The sequence below is a fragment of the Solea solea genome, chromosome 4 (genome assembly GCF_958295425.1).
Source record: "Solea solea chromosome 4, fSolSol10.1, whole genome shotgun sequence".
In the NCBI taxonomy this organism is placed as follows: domain Eukaryota; kingdom Metazoa; phylum Chordata; class Actinopteri; order Pleuronectiformes; family Soleidae; genus Solea; species Solea solea.
Genome location: NC_081137.1, coordinates 6,073,028 through 6,099,641, shown reverse-complemented (window position 1 = coordinate 6,099,641; position 26,614 = coordinate 6,073,028). Strand labels below are relative to the sequence as shown.

Sequence of the window (26,614 nt, the reverse complement as noted above, 5' to 3'; positions counted from 1 at the left end):
GCCAAGTGTGGAAAATGCATTCTGCGCTTTTGTCATCTTTTTTTTTCCCCTGACAATTTTGCTTCGTTTGTATGGAAAATAGGAATGTAATATAATAGATATCATGATAAACCACCTTTTTACTTCACTGAATAAGAAAATCACACTCCTGGAATACCTGCAACAACTATACATATAATGAAAATGTGTAAATTAAACGTCTCATTCATTCATTTATGGCCATTGTTTTACGCATGAAGGTGATTTAACATGTCTTCCTTTTTTTTTTTGTTATTTACATGCAGCTAATGGTAACAAACTGCACGGGGACCTTCAGCGTCTTTGTTCCCACTCGTGTTCCCTGGAGTGCAGAAGCTGCTGTGTGACGGTGCGGATGATAATTAAGTCGACGAACCTGAAAATAAAAATCCTTAAGTGTAATTTAACACTGTTGGTGGAGTGTGTGTGTGTGTGTGTGTGTGTGTGTGTACCTGTGATTATTACCTCTTAAGGATCTTCTTCTCTGGTAGAAACACTGTCCTTGTCAGGACCAGTTACATTTCTGAGGAAGCGGTTTAGTTTAGGGGTAAGATTTGAAATGCGGTTAGGTTAAAGGTTTAGGTTAGGCCAGTCCCCTTTAATCCTGGTCCTCGGGGAGCCACTGTCGTGCATGTTTTAGAGGCTTCCCTGCTCCAACACACCTGATTCTAATATTCAGCTCGTTATCCCGCTCATTTGAATCAGGTGTGCTGGAGCAGGGACACACTGGGCTAAGCTGCGTAACACACACTGACCAGCAGATGTTTGTATTTATAGAGCAACAGTTTGTGCCATTCACCCCTTCACACGAGCACAGTGGTGGGTTAATTGTGATGCCCAATCACAAATCGAACCCACAACCTTCAAGTGGAGAGACGACTCCCTCTACCACTGAGCTACCGAGCTACCACCATGTCTTCTGTCCTGTGTCCCAACTACTCTTTTTCATGTGGCTGTTGGCAGCATGTCTTTTACCCTCACACACTATAGCCAGGCCGACTGTCCCCAACTACTGCTGACTGGAGCAGTCTCTGTCCAGCTGTGAATCGGGGGTAAAATCGGGCAAAAAAAACGTGTGTAGTGTGTCCCCAGCTTTAGGCATTAACTGGATATGGTTAAGGTTGGGTGATGACGCTGTGTTTAGGCTGTCCAAATGAATGCAGTGTCTTTAGAAGATAGCTGTGAGTGTGTGTGTGTGTGTGTGTGAGAGGGAGGGAGAGAAAGAGAGAGAGGAAAAGGTGTATGTGTCAATGTAGTGCTGAGAAAAAGAACTAAAGGGCCATTTATAGCTGTTGCAAACTGACAACCATTACCCCTGCATTTACAATGCTCTCAGCATATACTGTCAGGAAGACTCTCTCTCTCTCTCTCTACATACACACACACTCTCTCACACACACACTCTACCTGACAGAGCCTAATTATCGACACCTCTCCCTGTCGGATGAAACAAAAACCTGCTCTATTTTCAGACTGATGGAGTCTGATGTCTCCCTGTCGTTCTCCCTTTTCTTCTCCCCCTCTCGGCGTCTGTTGTCGTCTCTGTGCGGCGCCTCACCCGCCGCCCACCCCCTTACGCGACGTTTGATTCCCGACTCGTTAAATAAGACTCAAATTAAAACAGACAATGAGGAAAGTCACCACCCCCCCCCACAACCACTTTCATTTGTTGTGACTGTTATTCTGAATCGTGGACGGGAGCGTGCCCGTGTGTGTATGTGTGTGATCAAAGTATGAAATGGCAGCCCGTGCCATCTTGTCTTTGAGGCCTGCTTTCATTAGTTGTCAAACAGAACAGCTGTGCTCACCCCTGGCCCACTGTCCCCTCTCTGTGTGTGTGTGTGTGTGTGTGTGCGCGCATGACGATCAGGATCAAGTGGTGCCTCTTCTGCTCTGCAATTTGTTTTATGTTAGGTGAAGTCAATGGATCCATTATTTGTCCTTCTGAGTTTATGCAACCACCTCAATAGTACAGTATCAAGTGTGTGTGTGTGTGTGTGTACGTGTTTGTCGTCGGCTGTGAGGACACATTTTGAGTCAAACCTGTCTTTGTGAAGACATTTACCCTGGTTCTCAACACTTTAAAGGTGGCTTTTTAAGGGTTAAGATTTGGAGTAAGTAATTTTGAGTAAGTGTCGGTTAAAGTTAAGGGATTTGACCAGGTGTCCCACTTCACAGAACTCCCGTGTCCCACATCCCAACGTATTGAGACAACGTGCCACATTCTATAACTGATGCTTTTGTCCCTGCAGAGCTGCTTGTCTGATGTCAATCAAGATGTCAAACGTGGGACGCTGCCTCCGTCTCGTCGTCAGTTTGAGTCACTCGCAAATTAGTCCCACATAAAAATTCTCTTTGTCCCGTGTTTACTGTGTTTGGATCTGGTCACCCTATATTTGACTGGGGTATGACTTATGTCCATGAGTGTCACTGAGAAAGCTGGACAAGATTAATTGTGTGTGAACAAACATTTCTCCAGGACATTTGGAGGAAAAAAAAAAGAAATCAGTGAATAACTGATCTAACCAAACCTAGAACCAACACATCCAGAGCTGTGTGTGTGTGTGTGTGTGTGTGTGTGTGTGTGTGTGTGTGTGAGTATTTAAGCGGCTGCTGGCACACACTCTGTGAGTAGATCACATTTCAGAACATTCCAGAGCCATGTAAACATTTATACACAAGCAAAGAAAACCACACACACACACACACACACACGACTGAAGAGTAAGACTGAATTCTTTATGTGTCAAATCTATACGAAGGAATCATTCTAGTGTCCTCAGGCTTGTCCACATATTTGTCAAATCAGTGTAATTATCTTCGTTTCGTTGCTATTGTGTTTGTTTGTGTAACAACTCAAAAAGGGGGCGGTTTGAATTGTTAGTGTCAGTAGGACAAAGACATTTGGGAATATCTCCAAGATGTTGCACCAGAATCACACCAGTGTGTTACATTATTATATAATATAGTATGTGATTATTTTTTTTTTTACAAATGCAAAAAGGTGTAAACACTATTTTATTCTTTAAACTGTCCTGGGTGGAGCATATACAATGTAACAGAGTGGTGGATGATTAAATGTCTTAAGTAAATGAAGGTATGTCACTAAAAGGGGAGTCAAAAGTCAACTTTTTGCCTCAATGCGGTATTTTCGTCGATGTAAATGTTGCCATCATTGCACATTTACATTGTAAATGTAAAGATAAAATGCTTCATTCACAATTTTAACGATGACTGAGGCACATTTGTTGACATCCAATTAAAAAAAAAGCAACACTGAATTGCATTTTGTTACAATTACATTTAGCACAATGAAATTGTAACTCTAAACACTCCCAGACACACACAAGTAAACATGAGTGTCTGATGGCTCTGTCACCTGCAGTTTACAGTGTCTTCTTCGTGTCTCAGGCTCCTCTTTTCCTAAAAGGGGGGCTGATTAAAAGCTTTATGAAGTAAACTGAAGCCATACTCTTACACACGACCCGAGGCAGAAGGTTGTGTTGGTATGAAGCCACGATGTGAGCATGATGCTGTCACCACGGGCCAATCCGTATTTCCATCTCTTTTTCTTTCTTCATGTCACCTGCATGTTCAGCACATGTGTGACTGCATGAAGAACACGGGCGAGGACTTTTCTTCCTGACTTTATATCGCTCACTCGTGTCCATGTGGTCTGACAAAACAAAGTCCATGTTCTGCTGATATCAATGGAATGCTGTTATATTTTGGGAAGTTCACTTAGTTGCTCTGTAGCTCGGGGCGAGAACTTGAAACTACAGACAGGAAACGGTTAGTGTTTCTCTGACTTCCTGCTGGAAAAGACTCACAGTGATGACAAAACCACAGAAAGGCACGGCTCGGTAAAGAAGACGTTTCAAATGTTGCACTTTCCCTTTAAAATATGTTTTACCACATGTATTTGTGGCAACAGTAATCTAAAAATAATCCAAACCAATCTCAACCCACACACACACATACTCTCTATATACATCGGTGTGTAGACGCTCTTTAACCGAAAATTATGTTTTTAATGCTAAAATATAATTATTCTTGTTATCCATGAACTGTAAATGTAGTGTTTTCCAAAAGAAAACCTGAAAAAATAGTATGTATATATATATATATTTATATATATATGTATATGTATACATATATATATATACCTATCAGGTCTCTGCTACTCGACTGAAGCAAATAAATAATAAATAAACAGAAGGTTTGAGGATGAGTGGAAGAAGAGGAATGTTGTAGCTCACTCATTCATCAGCTCATGTATCAGACTGTCCATCACAGGGCGCTGAGAGACTCCACTTGTTCCTGAGTATCTTCTCTTTGGCTCTGCTGCTATGTTGACGCTCACATCCTCTTCTTCTCCATCACTCCTCTCTCTCTCTCCTGAGGAGGGATGAAGGTGGACGTACAGCCAGGAAGTCAGAGCATCAATCTCTGACCGGTGTACAGTTTGGTGAGTGATGCCACTGGAGGGTTGATCTCACACCAGTGAGGGCAAAGCTGAAGGTTTGGCTCGACTCATCAGAAAGTTTGCCTGTGAAGTTGACCACACAGCTGTTAGCAGAAGCTTTTTGTTCATAGAAAATAGAAAATGTTCATTATCTGCCATTGACCGTGTACCATAAAAGGACCATAAAATGTCCTGTAACTAAGTGCATTTTTCCAGAATAACTTTCACTATCTGGCAGTTAATTGACTACATTTAAAATGAAGAAAAACAACACCAGATTTTGCGTGTTAAATTTAACATTTGAACATCATAAAACATGTTTAAAATAACATTTGTTGAGTCTTTGTCTTTGTCTCAATGTGCAAAAACAGGCCAACAAATGGAAACTATGCACAGGCGTTTTGTCCAACTCTCCCCTCAAAAAGATGCTGATTCGGCAGCTTCCTGCAACAGTGCGAGTGAAATCACCGTAATAACCACATGTTGCCTTTGACTTGCAACTTCTTAGCTTTCAGAAACCGTTGGAATTTTTTTTTTGTCGTGTTATTACGGTCATGCTTGTGCAAACGTGTCGTCTGCGATACACTCGGCGTGAAAGGGTTAATGCTGACGTTGTAAACATATTTTGTCCTGGCAAACTTGATTGGGTTTTTTAAATGAGTTTTATAAACTATTACATTTCTACCAAACATATACAAAGTCCATGTCTCAATCCAATGACTGTGATGTGACTTTTTCCAACTCATCCAACCAGTGCACTTAAAGGCACCAGGTAGAACACTGAAGAGGCTTTATTGGCAGAAACATCAGTATCCTTTTTGGTTTGTCGCCAGTTCCCTGACGTGTTGTAAAAAGGACGGATAAGAAGTGTCTGTTTGTTACAATCTCATCTCACCATTACATCATGACTAATTCCTACACTAGTCTTGAACAGATGTTTGATATATCCCTATACACAGTTGCTAGGTTTGGATCTGCTCCTTAATCAGTACCTGCTGCAGATGTCAGTTGAAACTAGTGTGAAACTTGACTGTGCCGCACACATGCAAACACCTCAAATGACTCACAAATCTCACATATCCTCCTCCGTGAGGTGATTGGCTGTTGTGGAGGAGGGAGAGTAGGACAAGTGCCCACACAACTGGTGTTGAGAATACACTTAGTGTTACAGGATTCTCCATTCATAATTCTTTAAGTGGTGTGTTTCTTTTTGTTTAATATCGGACTAGAACGCACACACACACACACGGTAATGTAGACCAGCTCGCTCTCAAATACAACACAATTACAACAGATTACACAGCAATGGTTTCCACATGGTTCACAGAAAGTTGGATTACCACCCTCACAGTGTGCATCTAAGCTCCTTTTTTTGTTTTTTTTTGCAGGAGGTGCTTTTCTTTGGACCACCACCAACATGGCTGACTTGAGTACACTACGTATATTGAATAGGACAAGGGGTGGAAAGAAGCACTGGGTGAAAGGGTGAGGGAGGATGGGAGAGAAGTGGAGAGGCGAACTGGGCCAGAGGTGCTGGAGGTGTCGGGTGAAAAGGAGGCATGTTTTGGTTTCTGTGCGTGTTCGCAGTATGTGGCTGTTTATTCAATAACTGAGAGATTTAAAACGCAAGACAAGCTAAAACTGTAGTATTTCACTTTTAAACACGCGCAACAATGTAAACTGGACGATTCAGGGACATTTAAGGGGCTTTTGGGGACACAGGCAACATAAAACTTAGGGCAATTCTTTCATTATCCATCTCATTTCCTACTACCATATTTTCTTGTCCTGCCCCTCTTACAGTTCCTTTGCATACGACTCCCTGAAACGTAAGTGTGTGTCATTATTCATATACGTGAAGTTCCAAAGCATCTGGCAGCCGGCTCGTGGCATGGGCCTCATTACGAGGTTTACAGCCACAGTGTCATTGCAGTCCCCTTTTTTTACGTGTGTGATTATAAGATTTAAGGGAGTTATCGCAAAATTGTCGTGGCTGTGGCGTGATGTAATCACCCGTTCTTGAGGCCCTCCTCTCCGCTCCAGTCACTCGCCTGCACTTTTACTTTAACGTGCACTTAAGCCCCACATAACGAGCCGGACACATGCAGTTTTCTGCAGGTGTGATTCAAGAGCTCTGGAACACATGTGAGGCCAATGCGACTTCCTCTTAATGCTACCCTTGCACCACTACGTGGGTGATCCAGCGCTCTGATGTCCAGCTGTCTCACATACTGTTTACACTGGTGAAGATATATGTCCATCTGTGCACACTGACATGACAATCAGTTTGAAAGACAGCCATAAGAGCAAAAATGATTTCCCCATAAATTGCCAGAGCGCATGGTGCAACATGTTCCATTTACCAAAGCCAAGTGATGGACGCTTGTATCCGAAACACTGTGCAATAGCACAAATACATGTATTTTTAATATCCCAGATGTTGGCAGCCGTACGACCGTACTCATCTTACAAAAACCACAAACTATGTGCAGCATACACTCTGTTCAAGAACAGTCTCCCAGGAAAAACTGAAGAAACACAACATGTACATTATGAACCATGTCAGAGTCTCAACCACAAAGCTATAAAACACAGAAATCATGTCAGTCTGTTGGTCAACACTTTATAAGGTGAGCAGTCACACCCTTCAGCACATGGATATTACGTGTTATTGAGATGTGTTTAAAGGCCTAAAGGTCTGCTGGACGTTCACCACGTCTGAATGTGGGAAAACCACCACGAGATGTGACAATGAATGCGTCTAAGGTTATTATTGAAGAAAATGGGATCCGATTGCATTGCGGTAATGTGGTTGCAACATTTTGGACAAGCCGAAGTTGGTAAATGTTGAGAATGGAAAACAGGTCGTCCGTATGGTGGACACAATGAATGGAACCCTCGGTTTTTCTGACTTTGAGCAGGATAATTTAAAAAAAGTAAACAGATTTGATTTGGTATTTCTGGGAAAATAAACAAAAAAGAAGACAAAACAAACCGATTGCGGAGTGTTTTTATGCGCTGTGAGAAACTGAGCAACCTTACCATTCAGTGGTTTTAAGAACTCGACATGTTACAGTGTATGTTTGAGTCAACACTCACTGGACATTTTATTACACCCATTAAATTGCTTATTAACGCAACTATCTAATCAGACGATCACGATCGGCAGCACCTCAGTGCATTCTGGAACGTGTATGTGGTCAAGACAACCTGCTGAAATTCAAACCCCAGCATCAGAATAAAGAGGAAAAGGTGATTTAAGTGACTTTGACTGCGCTTTCTGTGCCAGACAGGCCGGTCTGATTATTTCAGAAACTGCTGATCCACTGGGATTCTCACGCACAACCAGAGAATGGGCCCAGAAAAGAGAAGATATCCAATTCTGTGGGTGAAACTTTATAAGGCGTCAAATGTATCTAGTAAAGTGTGCCAATCTCAGCTGACATAGGGCAAAAGGAAAACCGGTAAACCTGGAGAAGACCCACGCAAACACGGGGAGAACAAAAATACACATACAATCATTTAACATGAAAGTCAGTGGACGCTGACTGGTGTTTCATTCTCTTCTAACCCTTTTAGAAGAGAAGGAAAAGTTGTAGCTGAGGTGAAATGAGAGTAATGTCTGCAGTGCACCTGGACAGGTGAATGATGGATTAACCCTTCAACCAACCGCAGGAGAGAAGCTTCCATCAATTCATCAACACGGAGAGGAATCCACCAATCACACAGCAGGGTGGAGAAGAAAAGAAACCTCACCACCTTTCTTAATGGATATTCAAGCACTTTTAATACATACAAGCTTACGAGTGCTTTTGGATGAAACCAAACCTCAGACTTTCTCCTAAAATGAACTCACAAGGTTTTTTACCACTTTTCTCTTCCCTGCAACAAACAAAGAGACTTCTTTTTCTTTCTTTTTTTTCCTTCCAGTCATCTCATTTATCTCCTGTGTTTCCCCCGCCACATTCCCAGGCTGTCCCACACTGTATTCAGCTCAGTGACATATCAGAGCTGACCTGAACCAAAACCCAATACTGTGGCTGCAATTGCAAAAAACTCCAGGGACACCTTCAAGTCCCGAAGCCATGCGACCCCCTCCGCCTTTGCCAGATTTGATTTGATTTAGCCTGAACTGGTCTCTGCATCTTTGCTCTCACACGGTCTCTGTGTGTTTACCTCCTGCTCCTCTCTGTTTGTGATGTGTGGTAAACCTCAGACTATTGTGTTGCAAATGTGAAAGTTTTCCTAAATAGACCCAGTCTATTCTATTTATGGGAGACAGAGCGGCCACGGCCTTTTTTTTCTTCTATTCAGGCTTATGTTTTTGTAACTTTCATTTTTTTTATTTTATTTTGGGAACTGCATTTATCTTAATCCTCTATTGTGGTTACCCAGTGACAGAATTGGCTTAAAAAAACAAAAACTCAACATGTACTGTAGTTTAATTCCATACAATTGGAAGGACTTTAAAGAGAAAAAAAAAATTACATTTAACATATAAGGCATACAGTACATCTAAGTTTTGGCAGTCATATGTAAAAGAAGAAAATCAGCAAATAATGGAATAAAACTGAAATAAATGGATTGAGAAAAAAATTGATTTAAATGGAATTATTTTGATCTGTTTCAAATTAAACTGTGAAACTGTAATATAATTCAAGAACACAATAATGTGAGATTAAAAGCTTTAATGTTCCCTGGTTTAAACGGCAGAAACTAGTCCAAATCAACTCACTTTACCTTATCAACACACTGCCAGTCACATTAACATTATTATTCATAATAAGTGACATTACACCAAACAAACCTCTGTTTTTGCTCTCTGCACAAACTCCTGTTGCTGCGACACGCTGCACTGTGTCACTACCTTGTTAATAATGACAGTGTTTTTGCTGTTTGGTGTCGAGCAGGTAGTAAACACACGCTTCTTCTGCCGCGGCTGAACATGATGCAATAAGAGTGGAGCCATTCCAAACAACTAAAAAGTGAGCTGAAACTGACCGTTGGAGGAAGGAAGCGAGGGGGATCAGGTGACGACAGGGTCTGACAGCAAGACACACACAGGTGTAAATAATGATATTAATTACAGAGGCATCGTTAATGTTATGGAGAACACCTGGAGCCACAATTAGCTCCCACATGGGAATATTTTGGGGACGGGGAAGAAGGAGGGGGGAAGAGAGGGAGAGAGAGGGAGGAAAAGAAAGAAGTAAATCAGGTAAAGTTTAGTTTTGAGCAGAGTTTGAGAGACTTGGAGGTCAGTGACTGACTTGCTCTGCAGCTCAGGTTTCTGTTGTCATATTTCTGGGAATTTGATGCAATGTTTGGAAACCGAGCAGCAGTCAGTCAGGCAGGGTGGATCTCAGTTTGTGTGTGTGTGTGTGTGTGTGTGTGCGTGCACATGCAACAGTTTATGTGTATTCCTTCTGTCGACACTAACTCCGCTCAGCCAGAGATGATTGTGTCATTACAACATCCAGGGCGTGAGAGCTCTCCATGTCTCTCTCTCGCTCTGTCTTTACACACACAAACACACGTGTGGATTTGCACAGCTATTCTTCTGAGGACACTGCATTGACTCCCATTCATACGGGACAGCGTGAACAACACCTTATCACTGACTTTAACCATAACCAGTTAAAGTCCAACCAAATCCAGTTCCTCGAAAATGAAGTTCTGCCTCAGTAGGACCAGGTTTTGGTCTCCATGAGGACGACTGGTCCTGACAAGGTCAGTGTATGTGCCAGGAAGGGTCCTAAAGAGGCAAGGACACACACAAACACGCACAAACGCACACTCTTGTCCTCTTCTCTCAATCATGCTCCATGTTCTCACTGTTCTGATGTCATCTGGGAGTGGATTGATGGGTGGAGGTAGCTCAGCTTAGGACATGCCCACATGCACACGCACGCACGCACACATTCACACACACACACACACACAGATGGATCCGTGTGTGTTGACAGTGAATTACTGGTTTTTAATGCGTTACACTGTGGCTGATCCAGAGAGGAAAGTCAGGCCAATAGCTGTTTATCAAACCAGTCCACAGTGTGTGTGTGTGTGTGTGTGTGTTTCTGTATTTTTGTGCGTTTAATTTCTGATGCCTGTGTCAACACTAATGAAAGTCATAGCAGTCATAAAACGCATGCGAACACTCATAAACATAAACAGCCCTGTGAGAAAACTGAGAAGAGAAAGTAAAAGAAAGGGAGAGAAACTAAGAGAATGGGGGGGGGGGGGGGGGGACGACAGGGGGGAGGAAGAAGAGATAAATAGAGAAAGAAAGTGATGTGGAGAAAGGATAATGGCTTCCATATGAGAATGTCCGGGCTTTTTCCTGCTTGCTTCTTGGTGTAATCATATCAGCAGTCGGGCCATTTCCAACCTTCATAAATGTGAAGTATGCAGCGAGTTTCAGGATCCAACTTCCTTTACATAAACACCCCTTAGAAAAACAACCCAGCTGTGAGTGCATGTGTGTGTGTGTGTGTGTGAGAACATGCATTAAATATGCCACGCAGTACTGCAGCGTGTGGCATCTTGAACCGGATTGTGTCGACCTCTAATGCATTTGTAAAGTTTGTAATTGTAACATGAGGTGTGAAAAGATCACTTCAGCTCCTTCACTTCATACCTGACCACACACGTCACACCGGTCATTCTCAAAGACTGGGTCTTAAGTCTTCTACTTAAGAAATATCAAATTACATGCAAAAATGTCACTGTGAGTCACGTACATAAGGTTTATATCTCTTGGAAATGGCTGGTTTACCTGATTATTATAATATTGTGTTACAGAAATGCTAATAAAACTGTCAGAAATGTTATCTTGTACACAAATTTGACTCATGTCACGATTGATATTGAGAATTGGGTCGTGACAGTTTGTCATCTTTAAAATATAAAGTTTGGGAAACGTTGCAGCATCATGTATCTGTACTTGCAAACTCAATATCAGCACACTACGCTTATAACAGTATAATTAATGTCTATTGGTGCATAAGAACGCAAATTTAAATCAGTTTTAGGCGTTCCTGCATGGAGTTTGCATGTTCTCACCGCGTGTGCATGTATTTTATCCAGGTTCTTCCGTTTCCTCCCACAATCCAAAAACCTGCAGATTTGTGGATGAGGCAAATTGTGAGATTGGACTGGTGACCTGCCCAGGGTGTCCCTATGTCGGCTGGGATTGGCACCGGCGCCCCTGCGTGCCCTCATGTGGACGATAAAGCAGTAGACGTGTGAATGTGATAATACATTGACTCGCACACAGTGTCCATGTCACTCTGATCTGCTGTAATAATACACTTTTTGAAGAACTGCCCCTTGTCCACAGCAGGGCAGCAAATCTTGAAGAAGCTGATTCACTCGTTCACTCGTTCACTCTCCACTTTCCGCCACATCACGTAATTTATTCATAGATACAACTTAAATTTGTACTTTAGGCGTACACATGTTTGCGCAGTAGGGTTCAGGAGGGTTCAAGCTTAACAAACATGAACTCATTCATTACAAATCGGTGGTAAATGCTAAAATGTCGAGCATGGTAAACTTTAGCAAGTCGTTTCTGAGAAAACTAATTAAAATGTATTATTTAAGATAAGTCTCTCTCTCACAGAGGCTGCGCTGAAGGGTTAAATCTGTGGGCAGCTGATGAACTATTGAGAACCCTTTCGATCTCTGCTAGTGCGTCTGTGTGTTCACAGCAGCAGGAGATCAAACCCCTGCTCACTGTTACACACTCGAGCCATGGTTCTGTGAACGAGGCTCCCAGGGGTCGCTGGGGGGGTCAGTGGAGGCTGTGGACCTCCTGCCTGAGCACTCAGCTGGCAGCGCAGAGCTTCAGAGGGCTGCACTGGGGATATGTTGAGAAACTGTTGAAACATCAGGGTTCTCTGTGTGTGTGTGTGTGTGTTTGTGTTGTACACTCTCTCTGCTGAAATATTCACAAATTAGCTAATATGAGAGTAAAGTTAAACACACACACACGCTCTCTCTCTCTCCCCCACATTTCTTATGGTTGACTGGGCAGAGGCATTATTCAATTGGCTTGTGTTCAACAGCAACACTCACACAGATAGAGAGGATTATGGGCAATTGAGCTTTGCTCCGAGAGGTTAAAGTGATACATATTTCCTGTATATAAAAGTCTGTTTTGGTACTTTCCTTGTTGATTGAAATAACATAGAACTGATTCAACGTCGACCCGGGTTCAAAATCTTACATCTGCTATTCTAATCACTTGATACTGCAGGGCTGGAATTTATTGATAAACTAAATGGAGAGTAACTGATGTGGTTTATGTTTTTCCTGCAGCAGGAAAAGCACTTTCATTTGAAATAAGCATCAAATCTAATGACCAAGAAGCAGAGCAGGTTTCCAGTATCGTCAGGGTCAGGTGCTCCTGGTCCTGGTCCCATCATGATTGCTCCACATGTGCTGATTGCTGCTCACCAAAACTCTGCACAGCTGGGCTCCTTTTTTGTACTATTAACTTTATAGTATATCCTATTTTCAGAGAGTACTTTTGCATGTGGGTATGGTTTCTGCTTTTAGATCCATCCATCCATCCTGTTTACCCTTTAAAAAAAAAGTATAACATTTAAGTGGGTTTATTATATATCCTTTGTTTTCCTTATAGTCTCAGAATAAGCCTGTACTTTTGGATGGTATCTTGCTTTTTCTGGTATGCGAAGGCCACCATATGGCACTTTTCCACTACCCAGTTCCAGCACGGCTCGCTTCCGCTTTACTCTACACGGATTGGTATGGTTTTCCATTAGAATAGTACCTCCTCAACATGGGCGGAGTTATCATAGCACGGCTGCATAAAACTACTGTGACTTTGTTTTATACACACAAACTTATGGAAGGGCATTTGTTTGCGTTTGTTTTTTTGACTAATGTTTCTTCTGTTTTTCGTGCTAATTTTTTTCCCCCTCCTGTTTTTCAGAGTCATTTTTTTTCTGAATTCCAACCTGCAAGTGACTTTTTGTCAAGTGATTTTCAGCAGTCTCCTGATCGTCTCTTGAGTCACCACACAGCCAGCCTGAATGCATTTCAAATGCATCATCTTGCATGCATGGTGCATGCCATATCTGTCCAACTGATCCTGGAGAAACATTGCTATGAACCGCAAAGTCCTCAGGTGCCTGCGTAACGTCGACAAACTAATGGTAATAGCATCTATGTGACTTAAGGACAGGACTAGGTCCCAGTGTCTTAACCCAGAGTAAAGTAAAACTTGATTAAACTAAACAAGCCGTCCATGTTGTTCTACATCGAACTCTCAATAAAGGAATAAATGCATTTATTGTTTCAAATGAACTCAGAAAAAAAATATTCAGTAAATCAGAAAAACAGACCAAACAATAAATTACTCAGAAAAACATAAATAATTACTTCAAAAATGTTTTTTTCAAGTGAATGCAATGCGCTTCCGTACAAACTTGTGACTTGTTTTTGGTGTACTGAATCATGAGTCAGTTAATTAAAAAAATATTTGTTCACAGAATCACTGAAATACGGTGCTTGCAATCACCACAGTGCTGTTAAGATTTTATACATTTTTTGCTATATGTTGGTGATTAACGCATGTCTTAAGGATTTTTTAAAAGGGTTTTTCAACTGATTTAAAGTTCTGCATTGGTTGGTATGTCGCGCTCTAGATTTTTTCTATTTCTATATGTATGACTGACTTACTGTGAAACAAACATGAAATAAGTGGAAATAACCATAATAGTAGCTGTGTTTGTATGAGTGGCAGACATACGTCGACTTTCCCAGTCGGAAATTCCAACTTCAGAGGACAACTGGAACGCATCATGATTCTTACACATGGTCCAGTGTTAAAGCTGCACTCCCATTACAAGTAAACAGTAGAATTAATAATTAGAACCACAGTCTGCAAATGCCATCATAGCCCTGATTTAACAGTACTCAAGAAAACACAGGCCGTCTCAGTACTGCAACACTGAAAATATAATATTTCATCTGAAAGCCAAAGTTTCTTCAGGAACAGGGACAGACAACGATGATTGACTGGTTAAAGTAAGGACAATAACTTTTATGTAAAAATAATTATGATCTTTTTTAGTTCTCGTTTTAGGTCTTTCTTCAGACACGTATCATTATGCTTATGAGTTTGACTGGAAGTCTTTATTTCTTTCACTGAAAAACACACCCCCTGAGAGTGAGTGCACTATTGTCATATGATGTAAGGTATGTTAAGAGACAGATAACTCAGATTCAGCGAGGACAAAACAGCCCAAAATACACAGTCCAACAGACGGAATCAGGAGTAGGCAACAAGGCGAACATTCAAAAATACAAACCGGGTCGAAGATCAACAGGCAAAGGCGAGGAAAAACCAGGAGAATTTGCACAATAGGGAAACAAAGACCATCTGGAGTAGTAACAGGTTGACAAGGTGAAAACAACAGGGACACAATGTGGGCGTGGCCAGATAATCAGGTAAGTCGGGAACAGGAAATGGTGAACAGGTGGAGCAATCAGGAGCTGGAACAAATAAATGATAAAACCAAAGGTGTTAAGTTGTTTAGTTTGAAATGCTTGTTTTACCAGTTTTTCCCACAGCCGGTGACAAAGTTACAGTTTTTCTCGTTGTAAAATTTATGTGATCTTTCTTTTTTTTTATCAGCAGCTGGATCTGGTTTAATAAAAAATATGTGTGTGTGTGTGAGCATGTATATGATACTCAAACAACACACAATCCTGTACGTCTGCGATGTAACATGACGACAGTCTGACACAACATGTGGACACAACCGCCGTACACTGGCAGTGACATCACCCCCATGACCATCCAAACCAGAAATGCTGCACTTATTTGTTTATTTATTTTGTGTGCGATTAACGGGATGACATCATCGTTAATCATCTCTGCCAATCACCTCACGTTTCTGGGCATCATCATCATCATCATCGGCGTCATCATCATTGTCATCTCAGGTTCCTGGCAGCGGGTGATGACATCAGCGTGCAGTATATACTGTATGTGATGATGTCAGGAGTAGAAGTGGCTGAGAAAGGGTTAGACAGCACAAGACCAGGCCAGAGCAATAGAAAACTGTTAACACCAATTCAAATTGTAATACCAGAAGGGCAAAGTGCGGAGGATGGAGGCGCTGAATTAAAAAGCGTCTATGATAAAAGGATTAGAGATGTGTGATAAACTGAATGAGCAGCAGCAGATGATGGAGGAAGAGGACGACATGACGACGATAATGTGTGAGCGATAATGGAGTCTTCTCTTGATGGAGAGGTGGTGTTGTTGTATGATGTAAAAAAAAAAAACCATCCAGAGCTGAAAAACAATAAAGCCCTCTCTCTCGGTCTGGCTTGTGTTTTTGAGTGGGGTGTGCTAAAGCTAAGTACGGGGGAGCGACACCCCGCAATGATGCCACTCCAAAGCCACTTGTAACACACTCTCTCACACATTCTGAAACTCATTCACACACACACACACACTCACTCACTCACTCACTCACACTTCTACCCACTCACTTAAGTGGAGGGTTTGAAATTGAGCTGGGACTTGGAACGAATACTCCAAACAATTATCGTTCTCTCCTGCGTCTAGTAATCCATTTCCCATGAATATATTCACATCTGCCTCTTTTTCCTTTTTCCCAGTCTCCTTATTTCCATCCTCCTCCTCCTCCTCCTCCTCCTCTTCTTCTGTCGCACATTTTCACCTCCCTCCGTTCTCCTCCCTCACAGGTGACGCTATGTTTCCCTCGGGCTTTGGCCAAAATGTGACAATACAGCAATCACACTTTTCATTTATGGCAGCAGATGCCTGTCACACCATGTCCAGACTATAGTTACCGGCAGCAAGTGACACATTATTGGCCAAATGGCTTCCTACTGGAACAAATGTAATGCAATATTTTTTTATTCTTGTGTAGTGGTAAAAAAAATCAATCAATCTATGACTTTATTATTTAGTTATTTATTTATTATTGTGACTAAATTGCTCCCTAATTGGATTAGACTTAATTGTCAGTATGTTTAAATGCACAGCTTAATCCAGCTAAGGCCGTAGTCAGACTAAGACAAGCAACTGGACAACTTGCTGAGTTTGAGTATAAATGAGGAGGAGAAAGTTGATGTATTTGTTGTGTACGTGTGACTCCGCCTCTGTATTGAATCAGTTTCCTGTAGACCTTTATGCAGAGGGGTCTAGCTGCAGACCTGCACTGTCAGGACCCTTCGTTGCAGACCTGCACTGTGAGGTCTCCTGCACTGTCAGGACCGGAAGTTGATTCGAAGCCTTTCAAAATAAAAGCAAGCATACCGGAAGCATATATTCAAAATAAAAGTGAGCATACTTGAAGCACGTATTTTTCGTTCCCCATGTGAAGTGTGAAGACGACGAGGTGAGTAACAGTCAAGTGACAACAACTTTGCGTCATACGAAGAAACAGAAACAGTCTTTATTCACTAGAACGTTATGTTGCGCACTATTGTCCTGTAAAGTTATATTAATTTGAAAGAAATTTTTGGGTTTTGGACTTTTGGGTAGTTTTCAGCGTTGTTATCGTATGATAGTGCTCACTTAAATGTGCCATTTTCCTACTCAAAGACCAAGAAAACTGAGTTATATCATATAATTTTTATATCATTTTGTTTTACTTATTACGACATCAACACTTGTTTGCAGCCAGAGTGCCTCAGATTTTGAACATGAACAGCACCCAAACTGAGGAGGCTGCACAGGAAATGGGAAAGCTGAATCTGAATGAGGAAGAGAAAGAATTAATTCTTGAGCCTTTTAAATTTATTTTTTACCAGATTTAAGATATGTGGCTCTTCTGTAAAGAGATTATGGACAAACAAGGGTACTTGGCGTACTGTGAGTACAAAGAGTAGAAAGAAAAAAAAAAAGTTAAAATTGTGGAAAAAGTTGTTGTTGTTGTTGTTGTTGTTAAAACACTAATAATTAAAATCATTAAAAAAAACTGCTTAGGAGATATTGGTTACCTGGGTCATGTAACTAGGTATTCAGTAATTCACTTTGAATACACAAAGCTAAGTTCATTTAAAATCATCAACCCTCACACCCTCCATGTGGTCCAACAGCACAAGGTAAGAACATAGCACAAACAATATTAAGCAATTATTAAATGAATTATGAGGTGTTATAATTGCAAACAAACATAAGATATGCCTATATAAAAAAAAATAAGTAAATCAATATGTAAATGGATCCAGCAGTGCAGGGGGCTAAATTTTCAATGATAAATAATGGTATAGAAGCAAAGTCAGCAATAGTGTAGATGCATTATGCCATCACACATTAAGGTGTATTTACAGAGATGTATTGTTTCAATATGAATTTGTAGTGCAGACTAAACTAACAGCTGTCCTTTTTGTGAATTATATTAAATTAAAATACTGGCGTAAAATAATGCATTTTTGAGTAGGCTAATTATGTTTATAGGGGATCATAACAATAGCTGTACATCTAGTTTGCACTGATTATCTGTAGAATAACCCTAGAAGTGGTCATAACGTTTTGTATTTTCTTTTTTTTATATATACTGTAATATTTTGTTCGTTTTTTATCTTGACATTTTCCTGAGTTTTTTCACCTTATACAGTTGAACTGGAAAGATATACAGTTTTTTTAAAATCTCTTTCATTAAACACATGGATACACATAAACATATTTACATTGTAAACATAAAATAAAGATCCAAGAAACATTGGGAACGAAAAATACGTGCTTCCGGTATGGTCGCCTTTATTTTGAAAGGCTTCGAATCAACTTCCGGTCCTGACAGTGCAGGAGACCTCACAGTGCAGGTCTGCAACGAAGGGTCCTGACAGTGCAGGTCTGCAGCTAGACTGTCTTGGCTTTATGTCACATTTTGAGAATGCCAACATCCGACCCCAGTTCAACTAATCGTATACATGCGTGAGTTATAAGACTATGAATCACATAATCCTGGTCCATTAGTCTGACTAAGACTAGCTCGGCGGACTAACATGACATTAATAAAATATAATAAGAATTTTTGGCTTCTGGCTTAGTCCGACTAAAATTGGACCTCTCACGAGTCAAATCACTTCCACTTCCATAATTTGATTCTATCATGCTGATATTTACACTATATTAACACCATCATTTCCTACTTGTGCAAAGTGTGTACTCAGTAATCAAGTACACTGATAAAAGACAAGAGTTGAATAAGTCCTAAAATCTATTATATAAGCAGCTTATCTTCATATAAATTGAATGAACATTGAAAAGTGTAAGTTTTCTCAACCATTTTCTTTTCTCAGTGAATAACAATATAGCACTTAAGTATGACCGAGAACAATGTGGTCTCTTGCTCTTTTGGCTCTGTTTTTGGTCTCCACCATCTCACTAACCAGTCTCTGGCTGTAAAATGAGCTTAAAAGTTGTAACACTGTATCAAAGCAAGTATCTCTAGATTATTCATCACGAACAACTGTTTTCACACTGTCTTTTCTTATAAATAATATTGATTCCATCTTCTATGAACCCTTTAAACAACGTGATGATGTGTGGGAATGGTGATTCATGTCCTTTGGGCTCGTGTCAGAACTGTATTAGTGTAGAAAATCAGCTGCTGTTGCACAAGGAGATGATGCTCATTATTGGCAACAAGTAAAGGTCCACAGAAACACATAAAGTTCTTATTTATTTATGAACCGGTTTTCTACTAAAATATTATACGGTTTAGAATTGAATTACAGTTCAGGGATTATGTGCATTATGGTCCAGCTCTGTCATTCTCCGATGCTCTTTTCTCCATTCATTGTCCTTTAGTTTACATTTTGAGCTAATAAAAACTTTTATTTACTGTAATTACATTAGTTTTCAACAACACAGTTCATTATATTTTATTCATGTCGGACAAAAGTAGTTTTTCTTGGCACAGTTTTGGTGACGCTGGATTGTTACTGCTACGATTTATCTTCCCCACACACACACACACTTTTCCAGAAAAAACATAGATTAGATGATACAACTTCATACAATCAGGTGATGGTATAGGTATAAACAAAGTCTGTATGGTTGAAAGTGAAAAAAAGCATGAAAGTGTGTAAAATAAAAACAAATCTTTTTCTACTTTTTTTGCCTTTAGCAGATGGTGTATTCATGTTTTTAAAGAAATATTTATTATTATGTGCTTCTTTGACCAGATTTCTTTGCATAAATGTAGTAAACATCACGTTGATACGTCTAAGTAAAAGGTATAAAGTATGCTTTTACTCCCCGGCCCTTTTTAAAAATACCAAGCCTGCTCGCAAATGTTTACGTTTCTCATCGTCGCTTTACTTTGGAGGTGGACACTATGTTTTGATTGCGCGCGTGAAAAGCCACCTTCACCGTCATCGGTGTGTAATAAAGCCGCTCTGTCCACCGTCCACTGTCCACTGTCCTGTGTTGCTCTAAATTGAAGTTAACTGTGATATTCGTGGTTTTAAAAATGTTCAGAAAGCCGAGCCAGACCTTTAAAAGAAGGCTCACTGTCAGCATGTACAGCCTGTGTAAATAAAGGTTTTCAATCCAACTTGAGGAGGGAGAGAGAAGAGCCGCGTGTGTGTGCACGTGTGTGTGTGTGTGTCAGTTTCTTCCTGATGGGGTTAAGTGCACCAGGAGTGTGATGTAGTGATGGAGGGAGGATGAGAGGGACAAAAGAAGAGGAGACAAAAAAAAACAGGAGGAGAGATCCATTAGCTAATGGATGTGTTCAGTCCTGTCTCGTCCAGATTCTGTATTTCTCTCTCTCTCACACACACACACACACACCGAACACACACACACAACTACACACGCACGCAACAAGATATTGAACTGGTGTGTGTTTTTTTGTGCGCTGTGCATGTGAGCAGTTCACACTCAAATTGACTGCGTTCCTCAACTTATTGAAACAAGGCCTTGGATGATCGCAGATTTTTCTCACGTCAAATTGAAAAGAGCAGATGTGTGTCCACCATCGCTGTACGTGTGTGTGTGTGTGTGTGTGCACACCATGAAAGAGAAACTAATTGGTGTCAATAAGACATCTGTGGCTTCTCTTTGATTAAGGCTGGAGGCTATGCATCGGAAAAATAACACCTCTCTCACACACACACACACACACACTGCCTGTGGTCGAACCGATAGCTAACTCCAGGCAGGGCCCATCTGTCTCATTACAGAAACGGGTCTCAGTGGAGAGTTTGTATTGTTTATGAAAACACACACACACACACACACACACACGTTGGCAGAGCGTGGAGCCTGATGTGACACAAAATGAAAAAGAAATAAAAATACAAACAATAATAAAAAAGAAGAAGAGAGAAACAGATATAAAAGACCTAAATAATGAAACTTGGGTACCCACTGTGTGAATCATGTCGTCAGTCTGTGTTTTACAACGTATTGTGTAACAGTGAGACCCACAGGGACGCCTGTTTTCACTGGAGCAGAGCTCAACGACTGACAGTGAGGGAGGCTTTTAAAAGTGATGAGTCACATTTCAACTGGTGTATATCCTTTTTTTTTTTTTTTACATTTGCATGTGTGCAATATCTCGCAATTGTTTTGCTTTTTAGTCCTTTAACAGTTACAGAACTCTTTGAACAGTTATGCTGCGTTCATGTGCTATCAGAATTATGGTAAATATGAGTTCCTGACGTGATTTCCACTATGAAATTGGGAGAATTTTGAGTTCCCGAGACAAATGGTAAATAATTCCTTCACTGTTGATCTACTTATACTTAAAATGTTATAAAAATGCAGTTACCGTTTGCAGGTAAGCGTGAACCGTGGTGTGTAGGCCCCTTTTTAATTCGCTCCAACAACAGAAGCACAGACTTTTGCACAATTGGCAAGTGAAGGCAGCGTTTGAGCAAGATTTGTCCCCAACTGTTAATGCTGCAAAAAAAACTTTCATCATTCTCTGCGGTGGATGTAAAATTTAGAAATTTGAAGCAGAAATGAACTAATAAGAGCTGTAACTGTGCCAAGGCGTAATCTTTTGTCTCTATAAACCATTATACAAATGGAGGAGCCATTTTTTAGGCTTTCATTTAACAGAACCTCTTTCACCAACAGGATACCTGAGACACACAATTTCACTGCGATTACAAACTTTGATAAACACTGATTACAATAGAACAAATCTGGTTAAGATATCTTAACTGCCTCTGTAATAAATTTTTTAAATTGTAAAGAGACTTTATGGACACCCTGTATGTAAGCGAGGGGTAAAGTTCGAGCTTTATTGCTATAAAACAAAATCTCTCCATTTCTATGATGTCACTAATCATTTCCTTATGTGACTCAAAACAGACTTTCAACTCATCTCTTCTCTTCCAAACTGTAAATATCACGACCAAGCTCCCAAAAACTGTGACAATAAACAAATACATTTGCAAAACCATACCCATGATGAAAGCAGGGAATGTCAGCGCAGTTTTTCCAGGTGAATCAAATTCACCTAATGACTCAGCCACGCCCTCTTCTTGGCTCATACTGAGGTTTATTCACTCAGCTGTTTCCACATTCAGTCTCATTTCAGAAACTTCACAGACAGTAGTTGTGTTTCCATTAGAGTTTTCCACAAAATACAAGAGAGAATTCCAAAGTTTTGACAAAGGTGTTTCCATTGTAGGCAACACACACACACACACATGCACATCATGTTTGGTGATACGCATTTCTAGTTTTATTGGAAACAACTCGTGATGAGTAACAGAGAGAGAAGACACTGTTCCACAGAGAAGAAAGAACTTTAATTAAATATAGTGAAGAGTCAAAAAGTTACTTTACACTTCAGAGTTCAAATTATTATTAATAATAATAATAATAATAATAATAATAATCATAATCATAAAAAATTAACAATATCATCTTTACAGTAGTTTCCTCTGTACTCTCCCCTTCCACATCGATACTCCTGATAATGTGTGTGTAAATGACGACCATCACTTTTAAAAGCCTGATTTCAGACAAGCCACGATAAATGCTTTAACTGCGGTTGGTCAAGTGCTTCATTATACTTCATTATACCAAATCCTACATTCACTTCCTTCCTGTACAGGCATTAAAACTATGTACTTATTAAAGGAAAACAAAAACAAAACACATTCCTCAACTTTGAAACATCCCGTTTTTCTTTGAAAGGAAAAAGGATGACGACAGTCACAGTCGGACACACGCGCTCACATGTAGTCACTAACAGAAGAGTGGTCTTCAGACCCATGTTTGAGATCAAATAAATAGGTGGCTCATTGCTTTTTCTTTTTCTTTTTTTTTTAAGGGAAGAAAAGGAAAACATACAGAGTATTAATAGCACAAGCAAAACAAGATGTGGGAGGGACATGAGGAGAGGACGGGAGCAGAGCGAGGACAGAAAACCTGACCGGATCTTCAGCCTTCAACATTCCATCTTACAATCCATCACATGGAAGACACACACAGATCATTATATTGACACATTCATTAACTCTACGTGTAGATAACGCAATGTGATGATGGCAAGTAACAATACAAAATGAAATAATAATGGACACAAAATCTTAATTTAAAAAAAAATTACACAATGGCTTCTTTCAGTTTGATTGAAATAAGCAGTGGAAGTATGGCTTTTAAAAAAAAACAAAAAAAACAGACACTATATTACAAAAACAAATGACATTCACATCCTTAGACATGAGAGACAAAAGCAGATGAGAACATAATCTGAAGACGTGAGTTTCTCAGGGTTATTTCTGGTTTTGTTCACATTCATTTCTCTTCAATAACATTCAAACATTAGTTAAGTCTAGTTAGGTCTTCTGTCCGGCACACAAACGTCCAAGATTACTTTCATAGTTTCTATTTGTGTCATTAAAACCCAAAGCTTATGCTTTTACAGCACCGACATGGTAAAAAAGCATTATTGGCCCACTGCCTCTGATAAGACGAGATAAGACGTGACGGAGCAGCTGTGAAACTGTGGCTTAAGACTTTTAAACATCTCAAAATCATGACATGAGCAAAATCAAATAAAAACAAAAAACAAAACATGAATTGAATGAATTAAGACTCGTGAATCACACAAACTAAGCTGTAAGCTCAGACTGCAGGTGTGAGGGAGCAGTGACGTTCACAACAAACCATCAGGGAGTTTCCCTTTCACTGCAGATTTAAGACATGCTGCTGCCAAGTTGGAAATAAGTAAAGCTTTGCAGAAATGTGATGCAAATGCAGCTGCACTGCAAAAATAAAACTGGTTCAAGGTATTTTCCTAAATGTCAGATTCTTTTCTCATTTCACGATTGCATTCATTGACATTTCTTGCAGCACAGAATTTAACACACACCATTGGCTAGTTTTCTCACTTAAATTGTTTAATTGGCTGGCTAATCACACACACACACACACACACACAAATAAAAAGCACTGCAAACTAAAAGTGGAAGTTATGTTTTTTTTTTTTTAAAGTGTAAAATGTATATTCTCACAACAAAATCAAGGTCAAAATGGCAGCAGTCTTTAAGACATTATCTACTTTTGTTTTTTTTAGACAAATGTGCTGTGGCAATGTCCAACGTTTAATCAGATTACATGGTAACAGACGTGTTGGCAGAGTTGCTGGGTCAAATCCTGAAGCTGCTGTTGGCGTCCAGTGGGGGGGAGGAGCTTCATAAACCTATGGCCTTTTCTGTCACAGTTAGTTGACATCAGATCTGTCCTGGACTCTCCTTGGTTTCACGAGTGACTACATTTCGCACTTTTCAGTAAGTGTTGGGGCGCAGGAGCGACGGTGTGAAAGTAAACAAAGCAACTGCAGCGTCAGTCGCCGACAGGAAGCACCTGATCCATTCCATAATCCACTCAGAGCGCAGAAGAAGAACTTTCACTCAGTACGTTTACATGTGGGACTAAAAACTCAACTTTTAAAAAACAAATTTCCCTTTTTTTTTTTTAGGTTTTTAGGTCCTAACACACCTAGATAATGTGACTGGGAGTCGAACTGTTACTGAATGTGTACATTCTATAGGACCCAAACTGCACTAGGTGCAGGATCTGGATCCGACACAAGGAGAAGCTGATACACACAAGACGGCAACAGTCCCTAAGTTTACATGACATAAAAGAAAACTAATTATTGTGTTAGTCTGACTAAAACTGGACTTTTAAAATACATGTAGGCCACACATCAAGGCCCATTTATACTCTATGCAAAAGACGGAGGCAGACGGAGTCTTTCATCCGTACTGGATTTCGTTCATCATTGATGATGACGATGAAGGACAAAATGGCGCAATACCACCAGAAATCCTGGGGACAGTCAATAGTCTAATCAGCCAGGGAAATGGATGAAGAAGCAACCTAAAGGTGCAGTGAAACAACTGTAAAACCTGCAGCCAGAAAACACAGAGTGACAATAACCCCTTTGTTGATGCCTGCAACTTGGAACTCGACACTCCCCTCTAGAGGAAGTATTTTGCAAATGTCCATACCAACGCAAAAGATGCACAAAGGTATGTAGGTATAGACGGAGATAACGCTTTAGATGGACGGACTTAAAATGGAGTATAAACGGGCCTTTAGTCTGACTATAACTGTACTTTCTCAAAGTGGGACTGACACACTCAGATAACGCAGCTGGGAGTGGTGCTAGCATGTATACATTCAGTCGGACTATAGCTCGCCTTGGCACAGTTCCAACGACCTGCTCATACCAGAGGTTAGAAACAACAAACAGTACACAGACGACAAGAGGTACCAAAAACATGGCTAAATTCAGGACTTAAACAAAGACCGATTTTATGCTCTATCAGCTTTTAAAGGGGGACCCCTGGTGGACAGCCTTCATTCAGTAAACCGATTCCCGTTTCGAGGATGGAAACATGCCAAGATCTGGGCCAGTACATCGTTTGGACTGAAGAGGAGACCACGTTTATTGAATATTAAAGGTCACGGATGGTGAGAGCGGTGGTTGACATCAGCTTCAGCTTACACTAACAAGCCGGGGAGGTGCATATCGCCACCCAGCGTAGTGGAGTCGGACACATTTCATTCAATAAATCAATTCCCCGCGAGTGTGTTTACACAGGGACAAGGACAGTCGTCCAATTAGACGGTGAAGTTGAGTCACAAGTGTAGCTCAGTTTAGCGCTGCATGGAAACGTACTGAGTGTCTGCGCCGCCGAGGACGGACTCGGCGAAAAGAAGTGAGAGAGTGCGCGTGGTTTGGCTCGTCTTTGAGCCCGCGGGATTCCTGCAGCCTCTTCAACGTCATCATCATCATCACCAGGTTTTCTTCACATTATATTCCCTTCATTGACGAGCAAACTTCATAAATAGAAAAAAAAGAATCCCTCATGTAGGATATACACTTAGAAGATGATTATCACACGATAACTGTTGCACAAAAGAAGAAAAAAAACAAAACAAATTGACAATCACTCAAGGGAGGAAGTGGATTCTGTCCAAAATAAATACACTTCCAGTGTCCGTGGAGAGTTGTGTTATAGGCGTGGCCATTCTCCTATAAAAGCATCAAGGTGTACAAAGTCTAAACAACGTATTTCCTCGCAAACATTTGTTTTTCTTGCAGTTGTTTTTTTTTTTTTTGTTTGTTTTTTTTTGTGTTAGAAAGGGCCTGAGTTGAGTTTGTTCCTTCAGATAGGGACAGCTGTGTCCATCCCCGACCGGAGTCTGACTCCCACCGACGTCCACTGCCGGGATCGGTGCGAGTGTGCTTGGTTCATGTCTCACGCAGTTGCACACACTTACACACACACACACACACACACACGCACGCACACACACACAGTCATGTACTCACACCTTTACATGGGTGGGACAATCATTCCAGGGATTGCTGCAGAGAAAATGGGGGGGAGAGGGAGCGGGAGAGGAACGAGGGAGGGAGAAAGAGAGAGAAAACTTTTTAAACGTAGCCAAATATTTTCATCGTCGTAAAAAAAAAAACATAAATACATCAATATGTTTTCCCATCTGTACAGCTGTGTGACTGCAGAGACATTTAAACATCAATAGACAAATAAATCAATAAAACTGAGCGGGGGACACGTCATTTTAGTTAGCGACGCTGCTAACACACAAACATGCACGGGAACACTTTT

General features: G+C 40.6%; 1 protein-coding gene across 7 annotated transcripts in view; it reads right to left on the bottom strand.

The window, feature by feature from the left end:
• Positions 1 to 22,063: 22,063 nt before the first annotated feature.
• Positions 22,064 to 26,614, bottom strand: part of LOC131458908 (transcription factor COE1-A-like) — an 84,480-nt gene continuing 79,929 nt past the window's right edge. For 6 of the 7 annotated variants that reach the window (XM_058628246.1, XM_058628250.1, XM_058628245.1 and 3 more), the window contains one exon: positions 22,065 to 26,349. Coding sequence is in view for 2 of the 7 variants with exons in the window: in XM_058628250.1 (XP_058484233.1) it covers positions 26,318 to 26,349 (32 nt within the window). In the remaining 5 variants the exon portion in view is untranslated. Of the gene's footprint in view, positions 26,350 to 26,614 lie in introns of all 7 variants that reach the window. The other variant, XM_058628248.1, reaches the window with a different exon arrangement.